The sequence below is a fragment of the Dreissena polymorpha genome, chromosome 9 (assembly GCF_020536995.1).
Source record: "Dreissena polymorpha isolate Duluth1 chromosome 9, UMN_Dpol_1.0, whole genome shotgun sequence".
Taxonomy (NCBI): domain Eukaryota; kingdom Metazoa; phylum Mollusca; class Bivalvia; order Myida; family Dreissenidae; genus Dreissena; species Dreissena polymorpha.
Window position 1 is genome coordinate 76,686,941 of NC_068363.1, and position 22,104 is coordinate 76,709,044.

General features: G+C 39.1%; 1 protein-coding gene across 1 annotated transcript in view; it reads right to left on the minus strand.

The window, feature by feature from the left end:
- LOC127843930 (CCR4-NOT transcription complex subunit 1-like) overlaps positions 1–22,104 on the minus strand; it is a 94,698-nt gene that overhangs the window by 25,076 nt on the left and 47,518 nt on the right. Inside the window, exons 21-31 of the mRNA XM_052373832.1 lie at positions 21,079–21,390; positions 19,482–19,622; positions 15,309–15,488; positions 13,977–14,093; positions 12,878–12,988; positions 9,157–9,291; positions 8,498–8,809; positions 2,904–3,044; positions 2,379–2,534; positions 1,699–1,839; positions 587–808 (exon numbers count right to left, since the gene is read on the minus strand). Coding sequence (XP_052229792.1) covers positions 587–808; positions 1,699–1,839; positions 2,379–2,534; positions 2,904–3,044; positions 8,498–8,809; positions 9,157–9,291; positions 12,878–12,988; positions 13,977–14,093; positions 15,309–15,488; positions 19,482–19,622; positions 21,079–21,390 — 1,968 coding nt within the window. The remainder of the gene's footprint in view (positions 1–586; positions 809–1,698; positions 1,840–2,378; positions 2,535–2,903; positions 3,045–8,497; positions 8,810–9,156; positions 9,292–12,877; positions 12,989–13,976; positions 14,094–15,308; positions 15,489–19,481; positions 19,623–21,078; positions 21,391–22,104) is intronic.

Here is a 22,104-nt window from a genome sequence, read left to right on the forward strand (position 1 = left end):
AACTTGTTCAGCAACTTCCTGCAATGACCCCAGAACTTATGTGTTAAGTTTCAATAAATACCCGTAGTAGCAAATAGTGATACTGAGATATTACACATTTACCTTTACAGATTGCAGTATTAACAGGGTTATATTATCTGGACCATTAGGCTCATGCTGACACACAAAAGGGGGGAATCACGTAACAAACAAGATGGAAACATTCCATGCCAAGACAGGTGTTTTTCGCCATTTTATACCCTTTATTACTTTTATTAATTGCGAGAGCTGTAATAATGTGACCCGATAAGAAATTTCACAGCGAGTAAAGTCAAGATGTAGAGCAAATATATATACGACAGAATTCTAATCACTTTCTTGCCGATATGGCTGGAAAGTGAGTAACATTTTAACAATTAATGAAAGTAATAAAGCCTATAAAAATTGGATGTCGCCATCTTGTTTGTCACGTGATTATCCCCTAAGTGAGCAGTTTAACTCCATCTACTCTGTGAATAGCTAATTAAAAATCACAAATCATTGTTGATCTTAATAAAAAGCAATTTGAATCAGGATAAAAATCAGAAATAAGGCAAGCATCACATACAGGCACAGGCTTAGTGACCACAGCCTGCATGGGTGACTCCATGATGGGCAGGAACCCGGGAATGTTCCTGGCAAACTCCTCATACACTGCGATCTGTTGAGGCGTCTCCCCACCCACTTTGAGCCGGATCTGCTCCGGCATCCGCTCAGCCTGGTAGGTCAACACGACCGGGTCGCAGTACCGGATACCTTTCTCCCGAGCCACCTTACGGCTTTCGAAGTCCTGAAGCATTAAATGAAGGATTGTAGTGGAGAAGTACCCTCCCCAAAGCCGCATGACAATTTTTGTTTGAGCGAGATTTTTCTCTATTTTCTGAAGTATTTGTTGTCCCGAGGGTTTCAGCGCTTGGGCCTATCCCTCCGAAGGTGTGCCTATACCCGCCAATTGCAGACCATAAACCAATTGGAACCTTATATAATATACCTTCAAGATTTATGATTGAATACAAATTAAATTGACCACTGCAAGATCAAACAAGCAATGTCCAAGCTATAAAAAGTTGTACAAGTTATTTATATCATAAAAGTTTGTGAAAACAGTGTTATTTGGGTCAAATTTGTGACCACAATTTGGAAAGAAACCCAATCTTTAAAAGCATATATTTGTCCAAACATGACTTCCTGAAATTCCAAATTGAAGGTCCCACATTCACTTTTTTAAGTATGAACCCAAACATTCACCTCATCTTCCTATCCGGCTCCATGAGTTTGACCTGAGCCAATTTAATGTTAAAAACTCTTTTATTTGCAATTTTACAGTATTCATAAGCAAAAACAAGCTATCATTTCCATTTTTTCCCACACCAGTTTTCCCAATCAAAAGGGACCTGACCCCCTTTGCCAAAATGTTGAGAGAAAAACACGCTACAAACACGATGTTATATAATTTGACATCATTCAATGTGACTTCATGTGTACATGAATGTGTCCCCATTTTTCTGCATGATAAATATTGAGCTAAAACACGTTGTTTATTGAGTTTTGTTATCTTTTTTATATCATATCGCCTAATTGGTACAAAAAGCTAACACGTGACTTCGAAATAAGAAGGCACATGGTACCTTTTTGCACCAAAGGGGGCAATACTTTCATGCTTTAAAAAAAAAAACTAACAGCAGCGAGGCTTTTCTCAATCTCAGGTATTGCTCTCTCCACGGCAGTCTTCTGTATGAAGGCGCTGGCCAGGGCCGTGTTGTTCGTGGCAATGATTTGGGCAGCCTGCTCGATCATCTCCTTCTGCTGCTGGGTCGGGTTCTGTCGTGAGAAACAGTACCGATAATATGCGATCATAAACTTAGATTGATTTCCCTAAAAAATCGATCACGACAACAAACTCGGCTTATGGGATGGTTTATGAAGATCAATCTTTGGGGTTAATTATGAATACCGCACCCTCTGCACTCCCATTTTTGCATTTATTTATTAGTGCCAAACGCAAATATTTAACATGGAATTGGGGTTTATAGAAATTACAAACAAGAGATGTGTTTGTCAGAAACACAATGTCCCCTTTTGCGCCGCTTTGATTTTTTGTGTGACCTTTGACCTTGAAGGATGACCTTGACCTTTCACCACTCAAAATGTGCAGCTGCATGAGATATACATGCATGCCAAATATCAAGTTGCTATCATCAATATTGCAAAAGATATGACCAAGGTTAAAGTTTTGGGACAGAATGAGAGACAGAATGAAGTACAGACTGACAGACAGACAGGCCAAAAACAATATACCCCCGATCATTCGATGCGGGGGGGCATACAAATCACATGTTAAAGACACAGCTTCCACGTACTTGAACCATTGTCATAAAAGCGTTCTTTAGGTTATTGGAGATGGCTGTGAACAGTGGTTCCCTGCAGGTGTACAGAGCAAGACCTGAGGTCGTGCTGCTGATCATGTGACGGGCTGCCTGACGCATCCGGTTCTCGTCGGGGTCAAGGGCAAAGTCCTGAAAGAGAACCAGACACTCTTTTATATGAGACTCGTTCTGGCAAACAGGGTTTGATAAACTTTGCCCTTTTATATAATATATTTAATAGGATTTCTCGTCTAAATGAAATTGCAGTTTCAGCCGAACATGTCGTCCCTAGCCTAAGCAGTCTGCATCTGCTTATCTATGACACATTAAGGACATGCATTTAGCCCATTGTGTACCAGTCTGCATCTGCTTATCTATGACACATTAAGGACATGCATTAAGCCCATTGTGTACCAGTCTGCATCTGCTTATCTATGACACATTAAGGACATGCATTAAGACTATTGTGTACCAGAACGAGGCAAAAATAAAAAGGTTTACATGAAAATAACCAATTACCTTCTTAAGGATCTGTTCACAATTTCGCAGTGCAATCTTCAGTGTCCGTTCAACAACAGGGGGCAGAATGTCCTGGACAGATCTTTCCAGGGCATGGCGAACAAACTGCTTCAGCTGTGGATTAGCTTGGAACACACCAAGCTGCAGAACAAATAGAAATATAAATTTTTTAAATAAAATTTATTTTAATTATTAAATACTTACCTGTTATCGTATGCTTATACTTTCCAAGGGGAAATAACTCATCCGGAATTTTAACTGGGAATCCGCCACCTCAATACCGTAATACAGGCCAGGTTAAACATAGTGCAATGCAACCTAGCCAAAAATCGGTAACCAACCCTCAATATTCTTTCAATATATATACAAAAATATTAATCAAATAGCGGGGTGGGAGGTGGGACTTACCGATAACAGGTAAGTATTTAATAATTAAAATGAATTTTATTTAAAAAATTTGTTTTAATGTCATAAACACTGACCTGTTATCGTATGCTGATTTTGCAGCTGCGGTGGGAAGGTTCGTATATATTTTCCCAACACAGTAGAACCCATAAACAGGGTTATCAGCTAATGATATCAAGTAATCTTCGTTAAAACGGTATTAATTATGACTTCTCGGACAGAGTAATATGTCTATGTCGTAAAGAAGACACTACCGTTAGTGAAACCACAACAAGCCCAAACGTATACAAATTGTATTGTTGGCACTTCAGAAAACGAAGATAAAAAGATGACAAGGTGGTCGGATTCCTCCAGTAAACAGCTTAGAGCATGTCAAAAAGTGGGGTGTGATTAATATATGCCCACAAAACAGACAGAGCTCTTAATTCATGCGGTCAGATCCTAAAAAGGAATGAATCCTTAGATAGGATAAGATTAACTTTCCTTAGTCGAGGTCTAACCCCGAGAAATAGAAGCCGCAGACACATCTCCCCAGCACTTTTTTGGGGGAAATGAAGAGTGTCTTTGAGAACCTCGAATGGACTTCTGACTAACACTGCTGAGATAGAACTTCAAAGCCCTGATTGCCCAAAGAAGTTTATCCTCATCTTCATGACTACCAGTTTAAGAAAACTTGAAGGTAGAAGCCATATAGAGGACTTGATATTAAGCAAGGAATCCTGGCTGACACAACAAAGTGAAAACGACAATAGATCCAACTGGAATTGGTCGTATTCAACAGAAAAAGCGTGAATTTCACTTCTCCGTATGGTAAAAGCCATAATAAGAAGGAAAACCGTCTTAAAATTATATTGGAACTGTTAATAAGCCTGATGAAAAAGGTTCATAGGGAGCTCATTAAGCATCCCAACATGTTACACAAGTCAAAACCGCTTAAGAAGGTAAAGGAACGAAAAACATAGTGTTGACGTTCCATAGTTTGGATCAGTTCCAAAATAGGTAAGACAGCACAGAGTTGCGATGACTTACACAAAACAAGGTATACGAAAGCATAATCTCTATCCTTTGATGAAGAAAAGAACAAATTTCTTATCATCAAGAAAAAGATGAGAAAAACCTCTATGTATCTAGCAGAGTGATTAAGGTAATAACTATGCTCTCAATTACCCAGTAAAAAATGAATTTCCATAGAACCTTTATACAGTTCTGATGGAATTATCCTTGCACAAGTAACAAGGATTGAAACTCTAACAGAAAAACTTTCTTCTGTAGAGATAACTAAAAGTTATTAATGGCCAGACATGAAGTGGCACATGTTTGGATCAGTAAAAATATGTCTCAGTGAGATATGATATTTGACCTGTGAAGAAGTTTCCTGAAAATAATTGTACAGGAGACTTAAAAGGTCGTAGAACCATAATCCCATGGTTCATTGAGTATATTTCATGAAATTATGGCAAAAACTCAGTTATTGCAAAAACTCACCAAGAAGGCAAGATATTCCAGTTTATGTCAATGGACGAATGTATAACAATCGCACACCCTGCTGGATCGATTTCTGTGAACTGCATTGTTGACGTTGTTCAGCATACCGGTATACACTGCGATATACGATCGCATAACGCTAATAACTAGCGTTTGATGATAAACAACATTCTTTGATATACTATGTACACCTTGCAACTCGTCTGCAACTTCACTGCCGCGCATGCGCAATTACATGATTGAACCCAACGGAAAAATAATTCGAAAGAAAGAACTGCAGGACAAAAGGTCCAACAGGGCGTTGAGACGAACTGGTATGAGAAAGACGATGGAGAAAATTTGTTGTTCTTGCAAAGAACGAATAAGTTCCTGATTTCCAGTTACAAGGAGTGATAATATGATCACCTCCGTGTCTGTAAGTAAACCACGACCGATGTGTGATAGTTGAAACCATCACAAAGGAATCGTGAAAATGTGTTGTAAATGAAAAACAGCTAAAAAGAATTTTCGCTTTTCAAGATGTAGATGTGCAGGTGATATTCGTTAGGATACCACATAATTGAGAAAATCAAGATACGTTGTTCTATGTGATCGTCCATAACCTTATCTGCTCACATCTGTATAAGATGTAAGGAAGGTTGTGGTAGAATAAACTATATTCTTGCCAAGATAATCTTCTAGTCTAGACACCACTGAATAGTGGTAAATAATGACAAAAAGATGGAAATCTGTGTCATTAAATAATCCCGAGATTAATACAATTATCTTAAAAATAAAGCTGAAACGGACGTAAGAAAAGACGTCTCAGCAGAAGGACCGGTGACCGGACCGGTAAATACCGACCGGTGACTGGAACCATTTGTCAAGGATGGGTGGGCAAAGAAACCACAGCAAGCCGAACTTTCCCACTCCAAACACACTTGAAAAATTGGTAGAATAGGACAGTGTTTAACACTTATAAGTTTATGACCTATCTACAGAATATAGCCTCTTCTTGAACCAATAACAGGGGCCTTTAAAATCCTGGATAATACAGGTCGCGAAGTCATCGATTTGCGAAGTACGGAAATATGATTGATAGTGGTACCTCCGGAATCGGAGTTGTGATGGCAGAAAAAGGTGAAAACCCTAGGGGTAACCTTAAGCGGGTCCACGCTTGCCGGTAGAATGCATGGAAGTCTTAAATTCTGACTTGATTAATCCATTTACTTCAAGACTTCTAACCTGGACGAATTCCGAAAGGAATACGACCAGTTATAGGAAGACGGCCTGTTATGGCCAGAAGTGTAATAGAAGAATAACTTTAAGATGAAGTCCCTCCAGATCCTAGGATCTAAGATCTGAGTTCAATAGGTCCTAAGCCATCTACAAGACTGTAGCCGCTATGCGGGCAATCTGATAGGCAATCCTATGTATCAGAACTCTTGTTGATTCCAGTAGCTTGAAAATATGCACTGCCGTAGGAGCAATAGAAAAGCAGAAGTCGATACAAATGTCGTCTTGCTAATCCTGCTAGCGTCATTAATGTGTCCCAACTGTTCCGTGACACTGACTGCAAGTCCGTAGCCGACAGGTAAAGGCGGTTAAAACAATTCATCATTCGGGTCTCGAACATAAATTAATAGAGGTAAAATAGTAATGTTCGACCTCAATGCTAGTCTCCGAGCCCACTTCAGCCGATCTATCTGCAAGACCAGTAGTCTGCATGTAGCCGGTTGAGATAGAAGTACAAATAACAGATATAGCATGATTTGGTAACCGTCGCCAGTAGAACATCAGTATTGAAAAACACAAAAAGTCATGTAGATTGTTGAATCCATAAAATATAGTATTCAATACAATCATAGCCAGGGGTATACAACTATGTAATGTAGACGATACCCGTGATACTAAAAATTGACCGATGAAAACACAGTGGAATACCGGTAATTGGTAAGTGGTGACCGAACCGGACCGGTCAATGACCGGTAACTGTAGCCCGGTGAACGGACCAGTCATAATATGACCGGTGACGTTACCAGTTAAAGACCGAAAAATGGTGGAATCCATATGGTCTGTTATCAATGTCAAGCACTGCTCGGAAAAGAAGATCATGCCAAAAAATCCAATCCGATGGCGATGAGACATCACTTATTCTGACCGGTGATCAGTGATCGGTGATATCCATATCCAGTCACAGACCAGATTATCATACGGCACATAAAATCATTATTTGACCATAATGAAAATTATAATAATACTGCCGTAGATCATAAATTAAACAAAAGTTTAATTCAAAACAGATGAAAAATAAAATGACGATCAATTAGATTGTCATACGGAATGTTAAAATCATTATTGCACACAATGGCAAATGATAAACAATCTGTCAATAGAAGAACACGCTTTGCACGATCTCGTAACACATTAGAAGAACATGCTTTGCACGTTCTAGCAATGTATTAGAAGAGCACGTTTTGCACGTGGTCGTTCGCGCCTGAAAACACCCAGCATGGTAGAAATATACCATTGTTCAATAAAAACAAGCATGGCTTACCTTTTACAAATGAAACAAAATCCATTAAATCCACACAAATTAATCCGAATGAGAAATAAAAAGATAAATAACACAATTTATCTATTCAAAACCCCAATCAACCAAGTGAAAAACAATATTTTAATTCAGAGCCGTAAAAGACACGTATACACCTGGTTGATCCGGAAAGAATATTGAGGGTTGGTTACCGATTTTTGGCTAGGTTGCACTGCACTATGTTTAACCTGGCCTGTATTACGGTATTGAGGTGGCGGATTCCCAGTTAAAATTCCGGATGAGTTATTTCCCCTTGGAAAGTATAAGCATACGATAACAGGTCAGTATTTATGACATTAAAACAAATGTTGATCATATTTAACCCATTCATGCCTAGTGTCCTGAAAAAAGGACATTGCAAACAGCGTAGACCCAGATGAGACGCCGCATGATGCGGCGTCTCATCTGGGTCTGCGCTGTTTGCTTATAGGAATTTCAGTAAGTAATATTCTAAATATAGAAATAAATATACTAGACATCCCTAATTTTGGAAATAAATTGATCCAATTTAGAAGGATGGGAGAGTTCACTAGGTATAAATGGGTTAAATTAGTGTTCATCATTCTTCATTCATTGCACTTTGACATCACATGCTCAACAATTGAATAATTTCAGAGAAAAGATAATGAGCATTTTTGTAAGGATTTTCCCAATTCCACATTATTATGTTGGTCCTTTTAGACGATCAGGAATAAAACATTAAGTTTAATACAATAGCTAAGTGAAGTCTTAACTTTTACTAGATTACTAGTATTTACTATCGTCCATTTCATTATTTCGCCCAATTGGTGTAAAAAGGAAACATGTGACATTAAATTTCAATGTCACATGGTACCTTTTTGCACCAAGGGTACGATTTGTTAACATAAAAAAAATCATTCTTGTATCACTCTATGATAATCTTTGTTTAACCCTTTCAGTGCTGGAACCGAATTTAGAAGGAATTTGCAAACAGTTTGGATCCAGATGAGACGTCACAGAGCGTGGCGTCTCATCAGGATCCAAACTGTTTGCTATTCTGATAGTATCCTTTGAAAAAAATCAAAGAAAATGCTTATTTTAGAAATTCAGCAGACGACATTTTAGCAGACGACAAATTTCCCAGCATGCAAAGGGTTAAAGAGACACCCACCATTTGATCACTGTAGTTGATATGTTGGGCAAGACCTGCCAAGGACGTGATGTTGATATCCTCATATGCAAACATCTGTTCTGCCGGAAGACTGGGCGTAGAGCTCGGCGTAGTGGATGCTGCCATCGGAGGTGGTGGCGGCGCAGAGACTGTCGGCGTCACGTTCGTTAGAACTGGACCAGCTAGGGGTGGTTCTGGTTGAGGCGTAGAGATGGGTTGAGGGACAGGCATGATGGGTTTTGACACGGAGAGCTGAGGTTCCAGGGTGGTCAGTCGACTTGTGTCCTTCAGGTAATTGCCGGGCTTTAAATCCTGTAAACAGTGGGTGACATTGTGTTGTGTTCATATTTTGGTCAAAATAATTCAACCGTTGCCAGGGTCTTCAAAAAACAACATACACAACCAGTTTGTGTTTAAAAGCAGGCAATACATGCCTTTTTTTTACTCTTTTCACAGGTTAGAATACCTGACCATAATCCATTTGCAAAATCAAAATTTAGCTGTCATTTCCTAAATACCTAGGCACTTTTATCCTAAACCTTAATAAAAAGTATTACAGTAGGCTCATGTATCTCTTTCATTTAAGCTTGGCTGATATGTCACATAATTCATTATTCTAAAGGTTTTATGCCCCATAACAAATCCAAGGAGTAACATACATGGAGTTCCAGGTTGAGTGTTTTACAGAGCACTTCAATCTCAAACTTCAGGTTCAGTTTCAGATTGGGTTCTTGATGCAGCTCTGCCAACACGTTCATGATGCCCATGGTCCAGGGATTGGGCGGGCGGAATACCTACAATAGACAAATCTTGACTTTAAAACCTTTACTGCTCAAAAGCAAAGTGAAAATAACTTTATTCTACCAGCATCAAACTGGAACAGTCTGCAAGGTACTCGCAGTTTGTTCAGGTTTTATGCTGTATGCTGCTTATCAGTATATTAGGGTTGGAAATGAAGGCTTTTAAACTTGAATCTGGTTAGAAAGGTCTTTAATTTAAATTTATTTTCTTAGGGCTTACATACCAGTCAAGATGGCGCATCGGAGCATTAAAAGGTTAAACTATGAGCTTGTCTTTTCATTGAGACAAATAGGAGTTGTATGCGATACATGGGCTGGTCAAGGGAAATAATAATTAAAGCTACATTACAATCCACCACGGGATTTAAAAGTAACAGAAGTAAAATGAAATCGGTACACACAGACGGACACAACAAAAACACATACATGCTAGCACACAACCTACAAAATGACTGTGTGACTACTACATCTAAGAGGGTATATAAATCAGTACTTGAACAAGAGGGCCAAGATGGCCCTAGTTCGCTCACCTGAGAAAAGTCGGTTCATTCAATCTTTACCAAACGTCAAACTTGACCTAGATATTGTCCAGACAAACATCCTGGTCAAGTTTCATCATTATTGAACCAAAACTCTGGCATATGGAGTGTTTTTGTTTTGTAAGATTTGACCTGGTGACCTATATTTTGAGTTGACCCCCCCCTTACCAAACATCAAACTTTGCTTACAAAAATAACTATTATGACCAAGATTCATAAAATCTGAAACAAAATTGTGACTTCTAGAGTGTTTACAAGGATTTTGTATAAGATAATAAAAATTTGGACAATCTAAGGGCAATAATTATGGCATTAATTATGTGATATATATAAAACCAATCTTTGTACCAAGTTTCATGATGATTGGGCAAAAAATGTGATTTCTAGAGTGTTCACAAGGTTTTTTTACTATATAAATATAAGAAAACTGCTCCCCCCCGGCAGCCATGTTATTCAACTGACCAGAACCATTTTCAAACTCAACTCTCATATCAAGGAAACAAATGTTGTGACCAAATTTCATGAAAATTGGGCCAAAAATGTGACTTCAAGAGTGTTCACATGTTTCACTATATACATATAGAGAAAAATGCCCCGCCCACTGGCGGCCATGTTTTTTCACCGATCTGGACCATTTTCGAACTCGTCCGAGATATCAATAAAACCAATGTTTTGACCAACTTTCATGATGATTGGGCAAAAATTGTGACTTCTAGAGTGCTATCAAGGTTTCTCTATAGCCAAATAAGGAAAACTGCCCCCCCCGGCAGCCATGTTATTCAACTGACCGGAACCATTTTCGAACTCAACTCTCATATCAAGGAAACAAATGTTCTGACCAAATTTCATGCAAATTGGGCCAAAAATGTGACTTCTAGAGTGTTCTCATGTTTTCACTATATACAGTGAGAAAAATGCCCCGCCCACTGGCGGCCATGTTTTTTCACCAATCTGGACCACTGGACCATTTTCGAACTCGTCCGAGATATCAATAAAACCAATGTTTTGACCAACTTTTATGATGATTGGGCAAAAATTGTGACTTCTAGAGTGTTTAAAGGTTTCTCTATAGCCAAATAAGGAAAACTGCCCCCCCCCACCCGGCAGCCATGTTTTTTTAACTGACCGGAACTATTTTCGAACTCAACTCTCATGTCAAGCAAACAAATGTTCTGACCAAATTTCATGAAAATTGGACCAAAAATGTGACTTCTAGTGTTTACATGTTTTCACTATATACATATTGAGAAAAATGCCCCGCCCACTTGCGGTCATATTTCTTCACCGATCTGGACCATTTTGAACTCGTCCGTGATATCAATAAAACCAATGTTTTGACCAACTTTCATGATGATTGGGCAAAAATTGTGACTTCTAGTGTTTACAAGGTTTCTCTATAGCCATATAAGGAAAACTGCCCCGCCCTTTGGCGGCCATGTTTTTCAACAGACCGGAACCACTTTTGAACTCGACCAACATATCATTAAGGCAAACATTTTGACAAAGTTACATGAAGATTGGGCATGAAATGTGACTTCTACAGTGTTTACAAGGTTTTTCTTTTTTTTGACCTAGCGACCCAGTTTTTAACCCAGCATGACCCAGTTTCGAACTTGATCGAGATATCATTGGGACAAATCTTCTGACCAAGTTTCATGAAGATCCGGCATGAAATGTGGCCTCTAGAGTGTTTACAAACCAAATGTGGACGACGGACGGACGGACGGACGGAAGACGGACAAAGACCGGTCACAAAAGCTCACCTGAGCAATCAGGTGAGCTAAAAATGTTTGAAAGAACAATTAATTAGCATTATCCCTGTTTGATTTAGCCCTGATCAACTTCAGTCATAGCCACTGAATGTACCCAGCATGCGCTCTTTCTAATATACCCAGCATGCGCTCTTTCTAATGTACCCAGCATGCGCTCTTTCTAATATACCCAGCATGCGCTCTTTCTAATATACCCAGCATGCGCTCTTTCTAATGTACCCAGCATGCGCTCTTTCTAATATACCCAGCATGCGCTCTTTTAAATATATACAGCATGCGCTCTTTCTAATATACCCAGCATGCGCTCTTTCTAATGTACCCAGCATGCGCTCTTTCTAATATACCCAGCATGCGCTCTTTCTAATATACCCAGCATGCGCTCTTTCTAATATACCCAGCATGCGCTCTTTCTAATGTATCCAGCATGCGCTCTTTCTAATATACCCAGCATGCGCTCTTTCTAATATACCCAGCATGCGCTCTTTCTAATATACCCAGCATGCGCTCTTTCTAATGTACCCAGCATGCGCTCTTTCTAATGTACCCAGCATGCGCTCTTTCTAATATACCCAGCATGCGCTCTTTCTAATATACCCAGCATGCGCTCTTTCTAATATACCCAGCATGCGCTCTTTCTAATATACCCAGCATGCGCTCTTTCTAATATACCCAGCATGCCCTCTTTCTAATGTACCCAGCATGCGCTCTTTCTAATGTACCCAGCATGCGCTCTTTCTAATATACCCAGCATGCGCTCTTTCTAATATACCCAGCATGCGCTCTTTCTAATATACCCAGCATGCGCTCTTTCTAATATACCCAGCATGCGCTCTTTTAAATATATACAGCATGCGCTCTTTCTAATATACCCAGCATGCGCTCTTTCTAATGTACCCAGCATGCGCTCTTTCTAATATACCCAGCATGCGCTCTTTCTAATATACCCAGCATGCGCTCTTTCTAATGTACCCAGCATGCGCTCTTTCTAATATACCCAGCATGCGCTCTTTCTAATATACCCAGCATGCGCTCTTTCTAATATACCCAGCATGCGCTCTTTCTAATATACCCAGCATGCGCTCTTTCTAATATACCCAGCATGCGCTCTTTCTAATATACCCAGCATGCGCTCTTTCTAATATACCCAGCATGCGCTCTTTCTAATATACCCAGCATGCGCTCTTTCTAATGTACCCAGCATGCGCTCTTTCTAATATACCCAGCATGCGCTCTTTCTAATGTACCCAGCATGCGCTCTTTCTAATATACCTTGCTTTTGTGGCAAGACTCGAGCACTTTGGCGCTAAACGGAACGACATACAGAAGTTCTCTAGCCCCTTTGTGGTACGCCTCGTAAACAAGGGACTTCAAGTCAATATCCTGAAATTAAACAGCCATCATGGTCATGATTTCAGTATGCCCAGTAGTGGATATGGTGTTTGTATAGCTTCACAAGGGGTCAATAGTCTCATCCTCACTTTGTTAGGGATATCAACTTTTCAACCAAAAGACATTATGTACTGGTACAACTCGAGAGATGGACTCAAAAGACATTATGTATTGGTACAACTCGAGAGATGGACTCGAAAGTATCTAAATAAGCATTAGGTTTTTTATGCAATCTAGATAAGTGAAAGAGTTTTAAACTTAAACATAAGTAAAGGAAATGACTTGCTATTTCGCTAAATACATTGTGTTTGCTTGAAAAGAAAGTGTTGGTCATTATCAAAATAAAATACCTTTAAATGACTCTTTATACAATTTTTTTATTATTTCAAACTTTTGGCTTAATTGGACAGGAAATCCTAGTCTTTACTAAATGAAAACATATGAGCCCTGCTCTGATAAAATACAGGCTTTATGCATGTGCGTCAAGGGTGATCCTAGATAAGTCTGTGTTGTTTGCACAGGCTTTATGCATGTGCGTCAAGTGTGATCCTAGATAAGTCTGTGTTGTTTGCACAGGCTTATCAGGAGCACTTTCTGCTTTGATAAATTCTTCTTTTAACCCTTTCAGCGCTGGAACCGGATTTTGAAGGCCTTTGCAAAAAGTTTGGATCCAGATGAGACACCACAGAACGTGGCATCTCATCAGGATCCAAACTGTTTGCTATTCTGATAGTATTCTTTGAAAAAAAATCGAAGAAAATTGCTAATTTTAGAAATTTATCAGACAACATTTTAGCAGACGACAAATTTCCCAGCCTGCAAAGGGTTAAAGAAAGTGTCATCTATTAGAAAATCCAGTCTAGGCGGAAAGTTTTGTCCTTATCAGCCTGTGCAGACTTCACGGGCTAAGCAGGGACAACACTTTACGCACATTCATTCAATTCTGTTTTTACAGAGCGAGACATATGTGTCGACTCACAATATGGAGGATGGGTTTGTTCTTGGCCAGTGTAAGCATTCCCAGCCAGTGTCCGAGGTTCTTCAGCAAGGTCCTGTCAGAGAAGTTGGCATCACCTTTGTCACTTCGCAGCAACACCTGGAGAATTTGAGACAAAATAATGCATGGTTTAGAAGTTACCCTATGTGTTTAATAGATACACGTTAGAACCATAAAGAATTATTAATTGATCAATAAAGAATGATAATGCTTTGATGAAAATATGTGCAGTTAAAAACATCAAAACTATGTTGTTCAATAATCATCAATTGAGGCTGGTTCTGAGAAAACTTGGTGCTTATGAATTAGCGTAAAACTTATCAATTTCCATGTTCATGGTATTTTTTGTTAAATGAAGTCTTTTTTAAAGTTATAGTTATATATAAAACTGCTTTTTAGCTCGGCTGTTTTCGGAAAAAACTCGAGGTATTGTCATAGCCTGTCGTGTCCGCCGTCCATGTCAAGGTTTGTAAAGGTTTTTAACATTGGCTCTAAAATCAAACTCCTTCCACCTACAACTTTGAAACCTCATATGTACATGCACCTTGATGAGTTCTACACACCACACCCATTTTTGGGTCACTAGGTCAAAGGTCAAGGTCACTGGACCTCTAAAAAAAATTTAAAAAATAAAAATTCTGACAAGCTTTCGCAGTCGGGCGTGGCACCTGTTATGAGGTGCTCTTGTTTTTTTATTGTTCTCCTTCTCTCAGATAACAATTATAAATGTATGTATATCTATGCTAATATTCAAGTCTATTTATATGCATTTTGTTATGGGCCAATGGCCTTGAATCAGAGACTGAATAAACAAACAAAGAAAATTCCATTCAGGGTGGAAAGTTAAAGTAAATCCAGTCTAGGTTGAAAGTGATGTCCCTGATAAGCCTGTGCAAACTGATCCGGGACAACACTTTACGCACATGCATTGAACCCACTTTCCCCAAAGCGAAAATCAAATAAGGTTTGGTTTAGAAAATAAACTTCAGCGGTAAGGTCAAATAAAAAGCGACCCAAGCTTGTACCTGTATAAGTCCAATTGGGAAAACATTAGAGCCTAAAATATAATGTTAACCCTTTGCATGCTGGGAAATTTGTCGTCTGCTAAAATGTCGTCTGCTGAATTTCTAAAATTAGCATTTTCTTCGATTTTTTTTTCAAAGAATACTATCAGAATAGCAAACAGTTTGGATCCAGATGAGACGCCACGTTCTGTGGCATCTCATCTGGATCCAAACTGTTTGCAAAGGCCTTCAAAATTCGGTTCCCGCACTGAAAGAGTTAAAGCATGATCAATTGATTCCCCTAACCAACCTTGATATTTCTGAACGTCTCCAGGACGACCATGTCAGTGATTTCCTTGATGTTGAGGGCCTCCACAAAGTTGGCGTAGAGTGTGTGGAAGTTGGGCTCAATGCTGGCCCTCTTCATCACGAGGTACTGGGCCACCCACTGCCTGTGCTCTTCCTTCACCTCCTTCTTCAGTTCATCACACTGCAAGTAACCATGGAAACATGTATGCAGGGCTTTTTATAATTTTTTGAAAATAGCTGTTTAAATTTTTTTTAAGGTGTATGTTACTCACATTTTCACAATGTTGAGAAGTTTGAAATTCAATTTTCACAATTTTAAAACTTTCACGACTCATTTTTCACAATTTTGTGAGACTCATTTTACCTCAACCAATTGAGGGGCTAAAGGCTGCTTTGCAAGAGTCGTGAGTAGTCACAAAAACAGGCCTTTTACTACGCTTGTAAGTGAAGGGGTACCCCAAAGTCTAAATGACCAAGTCAGAGTTGCTCTGGGCCAAATGTTGGAACATTACCTTTTTGTGCTTCTTTGAGCCCCAAAGTTATTTAGAAGTTAATACAAGACCTACACAAAAAATGTCACAAAATGCCAACGGTGATTTAAAGGGTTACTGTCCCTGTCACTCAGTAAATGAACCATACTTCTGATACAAAAATTCATGTTGCAGTCAAGATGGCTTCTTCCAAACCACTTTAATCAAAATGTACCAAATTATCTGTAAAAAGTTAAAATGAAAGATTTTGAGACATCAAACCCCTCCAAGGCAAAAAGTAGTCAATTACGGGAGACGGAAAACTACAACGGGCGAGGCATGGTATGGTATTGCGCGAGGGGGGGTTAGAGGGTTAGGGTTAGGGTTAGTGTTAGGGGTCGGGTTAGGGTTTGGGTAAGCCTAAACCCAACCCTAACCCTAACCCGACCCCTAACCCTTACCCTAACCCTTTTTTGGGGTTATCACCCCTGACCATGCCTCGCCCGTTGTAGTTTTCCGTCTCCCGTCAATGACAGCTTGTCAAAGTATAACAAGAGCTTGCCATAATAAAACTAGAGCTTGTCACAGTTTACTTAGAGCTTTCGTAAGTATAACTAGAGCTTGCATTAGTTTAACTAGAGCGGGTCACAATATATCTGGAGCGTACCATAGTATAACTAGAGCTTATCCAGAGCTCCAAATAAGGGTCGTATTTTGGTAATTACGAATTATTTTCAAGTCTGTTACGTATTTATTTCAAAATCTTGTCGTACCATAAAGAATTACAAAATCAAGTTACGAATATTATTTTTACATCGGTTCGTATCGATTTTATTGAGTTCTTTTCGCGTATTAAAGATCTTTGCGGTGCTTATAAAGAATGGTTATTGGGTTTGTTTAACAAAGCGCATTTTTTCCAATAAAGGCGGCGTATACAGTCTATCTGTCAAAAAACAATGGCGGCGCCCAGAGAGCGTCCAAAAAAACTGCAAAGCGTCCAAAAACACGCTTTTAACATATTGTACGCAAAGTGAGCCGAAGTTAAATGTTTAGAAAGACATTACAGAACAGATCTTATACGATGTTGTATGTTCAGTTGCCGACACAGTCGGAAAAGCTAAACAAAAACGCGACACAATGGGTCCAAACTTAAACACAAAAAAAACATTGAACGAGTGGAAGGGACAAGTCACGTAGCTAGTCGTTGAAAAAATTGAAGGGGAGACCCGTTTTAATTGTGAAATATGTAAAAATTCATCTAAGGCATGCAATCTACGCACAGTTTGGGCATATGAAGGTATTTGAAAAATAAAATTGTATAATACTGAAAAGACACTGTTGAACTCGTATAAATAAAGTTGCTAGTATGTTTATTTTGATTCTTTTTGCATGAAAATAACCATTATTATTTATTTTTAGGTCATTTAGAAAAAATAAGAATTATTTTCCAAAACTTAGTAGTAACATTAAGAATAAAATTTCAGGGTAAATAATTTTTTTTTTAATCTGGTAGTAATTTAAGAATTTCACAAAACCTTATCTGGAGCTCTGCTTATCACAGCATAACAAGTTCTTGTCACAGTATAACTACAACTTGTCAAAGTATTACAACAGCATGTAACATTATAACTAGAGCTTGACTTAATATAACTAGAGCTTGTATTAGTATAACTACAGCTGGTTATAAGTATAACTAGAGCTTAACTTAATATAAATAAACTTGCCTTAGTATTATAGATCTTATCTCAGTATATGTAAAGCTTGTCAATGTACAGTACAGCCAAAGCGACACAAACATAATCCGCGGCTACGCCACGGCCAGATTATTAGTACGCGGAGGCCGAATCGTGTGTTCACGCGGCGTATCGCCGTGGCACTCGGCATCGATCCGCGCAACGACGCAGAGTCTGTATTAACCTCGCATACTTTCGCGGAGTAAATCCGCCGCATACGTACGCGGCGGATCGAGTGAAAAGATATCCACCTACATGTACATACATGTAGCGTAGAATTAATTACGCGCAAATGTTAATGTTTTGTTCGATTATCATTATTAAATTTGTAATCCGAAACACATTTCCGAATTTTAATGCTAATGCGACCTTTGGCAAATTCTAGCGTAAAATTAATAGTGCTAAAATATCCTTTGTTTCATAAAAAGCGAGCGAAAATTATGCAGACATGTTCTGCATGTAGAACGTCGTTTGGAAGGTTTAGGTGTATTTTGTGTTGTATAAATACATGAACATCATGTCAGGCGTAAATCGCGTGTTCAGTGGAAAAAAACGCCTCGATTAGACGTTATTTCATCATCTCTATAAATAGTAACAAATGCCAAAATGTATTTGATACTTAAGGAAATATCGTTAATGTTTGTGTATCGTAAATATTTACCAGCATTTGCTTTAAAACTGGAATATACGGGATTATCAGGTAATTAGTAGCAATATTAACTGTATAATATGAAAAAAATAAAACGTGTTTATATACGCATATTCAAACAATAGTTATAAAAAGCTGACAATTGACAAAACAACAAATACGTCGTCACCGTCTTGATTATTGATGTGGCTTCAAACTGCTAATTTTCTCAGCTTAAATATAATAGCAAAATCAACACGCAATTAATTTATAAATCCACCATATGCTGGAGCCTTGACCACTTGTATGTGCGAAAACATAATTACATGACCTTGTTTATGTGTGAAATACATACACTACGGGCGGGAAACAAACTTAATTGGCCAGACACATTAACTATGCTTACATGTATATGCTAATACAATCCGCTCACAAAAAAATTATTATGATTTTAATTATTATTATAATTGTTCTTTAAAAATTTGTTAACTTCATGTAACTAATAATTTTAAAAAGATTTTTTATTTCATGATGCGCATCGACTCGGCATCATGTCGCGTCCTCTGGCGGACAGATGCGAAGTTTTGCGGCGAAATGAGACTTGCCGCCGCATACTGACACGGCTTCAACGACTGACGCGGCATCGACTCGTTTCGCCTTGCCGCCGCGAATCGCGAAATACGTTTGTTCCGCTTTGGCTGTACTGTATAAATAAATAGAGCCTGTCAATGTATAACTACAGTAAAGCTTGTCACAGTATAACATGAATTTGCAACAGTATAACTAGAGCTTGCCTTAACTTAACTAGAGCCAGCATAAGTATAACTACAGCTGATCTAAGTATAACTAGAGATTGCCTGAATATAATCAGAGCTTGCCATAGTATAACTAGAGCTTGTCTAAGTATAACTAGAGCTTGTCTTAGTATAACTAGAGCTTGTCTTAGTATAACTAGAGCTTGTCTTAGTATAACTAGAGCTTGTCTTCCTTTACTTTGAGCTAACCTTCGTATTACTAGAGCTTATCACAGTATAACCAGAGCTTGTAAGAGTATCACTAATGCTAGTCCATATTGAATATATAAGCTTGTCACATTGCAACTAGAGGTTGCATTCGTAGAACAAGAATTTGTCCGATTATATCTTGAGCTTGTAATAGTAGTTTCAAATACCCAAGGAACAATGCAGGCAAGTTTGACAGTTGTAAGCTGAAAAGTGTAGGAAAACTTGTATTCACCACACAAACACACGTAATTACTGAAAGCAAGCTAAAAATGGGAAACTTTCTCTGACATATTTGCCTGGGAGAGGCTGAAAACAAAAAGCACCTGTAGAATTCCATACCTTCTGTGTCATGTTTGCTAGGGAGAGATTGTTGAAGATGAAGAACACCCGATCCTGAATGGACTCTGCTGGTACGACCAGCTCTTCCTTGCTCTGGCCGGCTAGCAGTGTGTCAATGTTGGTGGCATTGGCAATTGAGGGCTGTGAAGAAACTCATCAGAGTTAATTAATAGATAAAGAGATTTCATTTCTGAAGAGCGGAAAGTTATCTTTAAACACATGCTGGGGAGGAGATAAACCCTTTTTGTCGCCAAAACTGGATCCATCTCATCCATTGAACCTTGTTCTGGGCTAATATGGCTTATTGCATGTGCGTAGTGTCCTTCGAGTTTAACTCTTTCAGTGCGGGAACCGAATTTTGAAGGCCTTTGCAAACAGTTTGGATCCAGATGAGACGCCACAGAACGTGGCGTCTCATCAGGATCCAAACTGTTTGCTATTCTGATAGTATTCTTTGAAAATAATCGAAGAAAATGCTAATTTTAGAAATTGAGCAGACGACATTTTAGCAGAAAACAAATTTCCCAGCATGCAAAGGGTTAGCCTGCACAGGCTAATCAGGGCAGAAGACACTTTGTACCTAAACTGGATCTTTGTTTAGAAGAGACTTCCTATAATTTTAAAGTTTCAATGATGCTTTCTTGTCCTTTTATTCAATATGATATCTTAAATTTGTCTCTACAGCATTTCTTATCAGTTGGTATTCAGGGCAACCAGCACTTCTTTGAAACAAATAGTACTCCTCTGACATTTATACATGGGATCTGCTCAACCACAAAATCAAATGTTAACTGAACTTTATTGTCAAAATTTTTATACAATAAACAACAAGAGCTGTCACCATAGGATGACTTATGCCCCATATAAAAGCTTGATAGAAGTTATGAGCTTTTTTAGAAACCTAAACGCAGATTTCGAAAACTAAACATGGACGCTAAGTTCAAGGCCACAGGGGTCAAAATTTGTGTGCGTATGGAAAGGCCTTGTCCATGTACACATGCATACCAAATATGAAGGTTATATCTCAAAGGTCATGGAAGTTATTAGCATTTTTCGAAACCTAAACACAGATTTCGAAACCAAAATGCGGACCCTAAGTTCAACGTCAAGATCACAGGGGTCAAAATTTGTGTGCGTATGGAAAGGCCTTGTCCATATACACATGCATACCAAATATGAAGGTTATATCTCAAGGGACATAGAAGTTATGAGCATTTTTCGAAACCTAAATACAGATTTCGAAACCTTAACGCCGACCCTAAGTTCAAGGTCAAGGTCAGAGGGGTCAAAATTTGTGTGCGTATGGAAAGGCCTTGTCCATATACACATGCATACCAAATATGAAGGTTATATCTCAAGGGACATAGAAGTTATGAGCTATTTTCGAAACCTAAACGCAAAGTTTGATGGAAAGACGGACAGACAGACAGTCCGCTCACTATATGCCCTCCTACCGGAGGCATAAAAACTTTTAAACTATCTTCAATTTTGGCAAACCAAACATAATTAAAATTTTACAGGGATTGAAAATTCATATCAACATACTTGTCCTTTATTCAAAATGCTACACAATTAAATTCATACAATGTAATCTAACCTTAGGCATCTGCTGAGATTTCGTAGCAGACGTGGTTGTGGTGGGAGCCGACATGGCTGACGTCGTCACAGTAACCGTGGTGGTGGGCGTGGACGTCATTGTAGCAGCCATGTTCATCAAAGCGTTAAAGGAGTCCAGGGAGCTGGACCCCAGCGACCCTGACCCAGCAGCTGACGAGGTCAGGTTGACGTTGAACATGGACTGGCCCCCCAGGAGGTTCAGGCTGGCAGAGACAGGGGTGAGACTGCGGGTGCTGGGTGGGGCAGGCAGCATGCTGGGGGGCTCCTGGTTCCTGCCTCCGTACTCCACGTACTGTACAAAGAAAGTATTGGAGAATGAAGATGGGTTGAGTTGAGTTCTGGGAAAATGTGGCTTAATACAAGTGTGCCAAAGTGTTGTCCCAGATAAGCCTGTGCAGTCCCCACAGACTATCCATGGACGACACTTTCACTTAAAAAGAATTTTTCATAAAAGGTAGTCTATTCTAAACAAAAAACCAGTTTAAGGGGACTGTGTAGTCCCTGATTAGCCTGTGGGAATTGCACAGGCTAATCTTGGACGAAACTTTACGCACATTCATTTAGCCCAGCAGATTGAGGGAGGCGGAGACAGGGGGTCAGACTGTGTGTGCTTGCTGGGGCTGGCTGCATGGAGGGGGGCTCCCATAGATCCTGCCTCCATACTCTACCTTCTGGGGTTGACATAGTGGAGAGTGGAGAATGAATGAACCACAAACTAGGAAAACCGGGATTAAAGGATGTGTGAAAAAAGTAGTCCTAGATTAGCCAGTGTAGTCAGCACCAGCTAAATAGAGACGACACTTTCTATTTCATAGAGTTTTTCTTTTAAAAGTGGTCTATTCTAAACAAAACAACAGTTAAGGCCAAAGTGTAGTCCCTGATTAGCCTGTTCAGACTTCATTATGCCCAGTTTTCTCAAAGCGCGGCTTAAATTGGTGTGAGATTAAGATGATGAAATCATCTTCCCTGCCTCCGTACTCCACATTCTGGGGGATACATAGAGGAT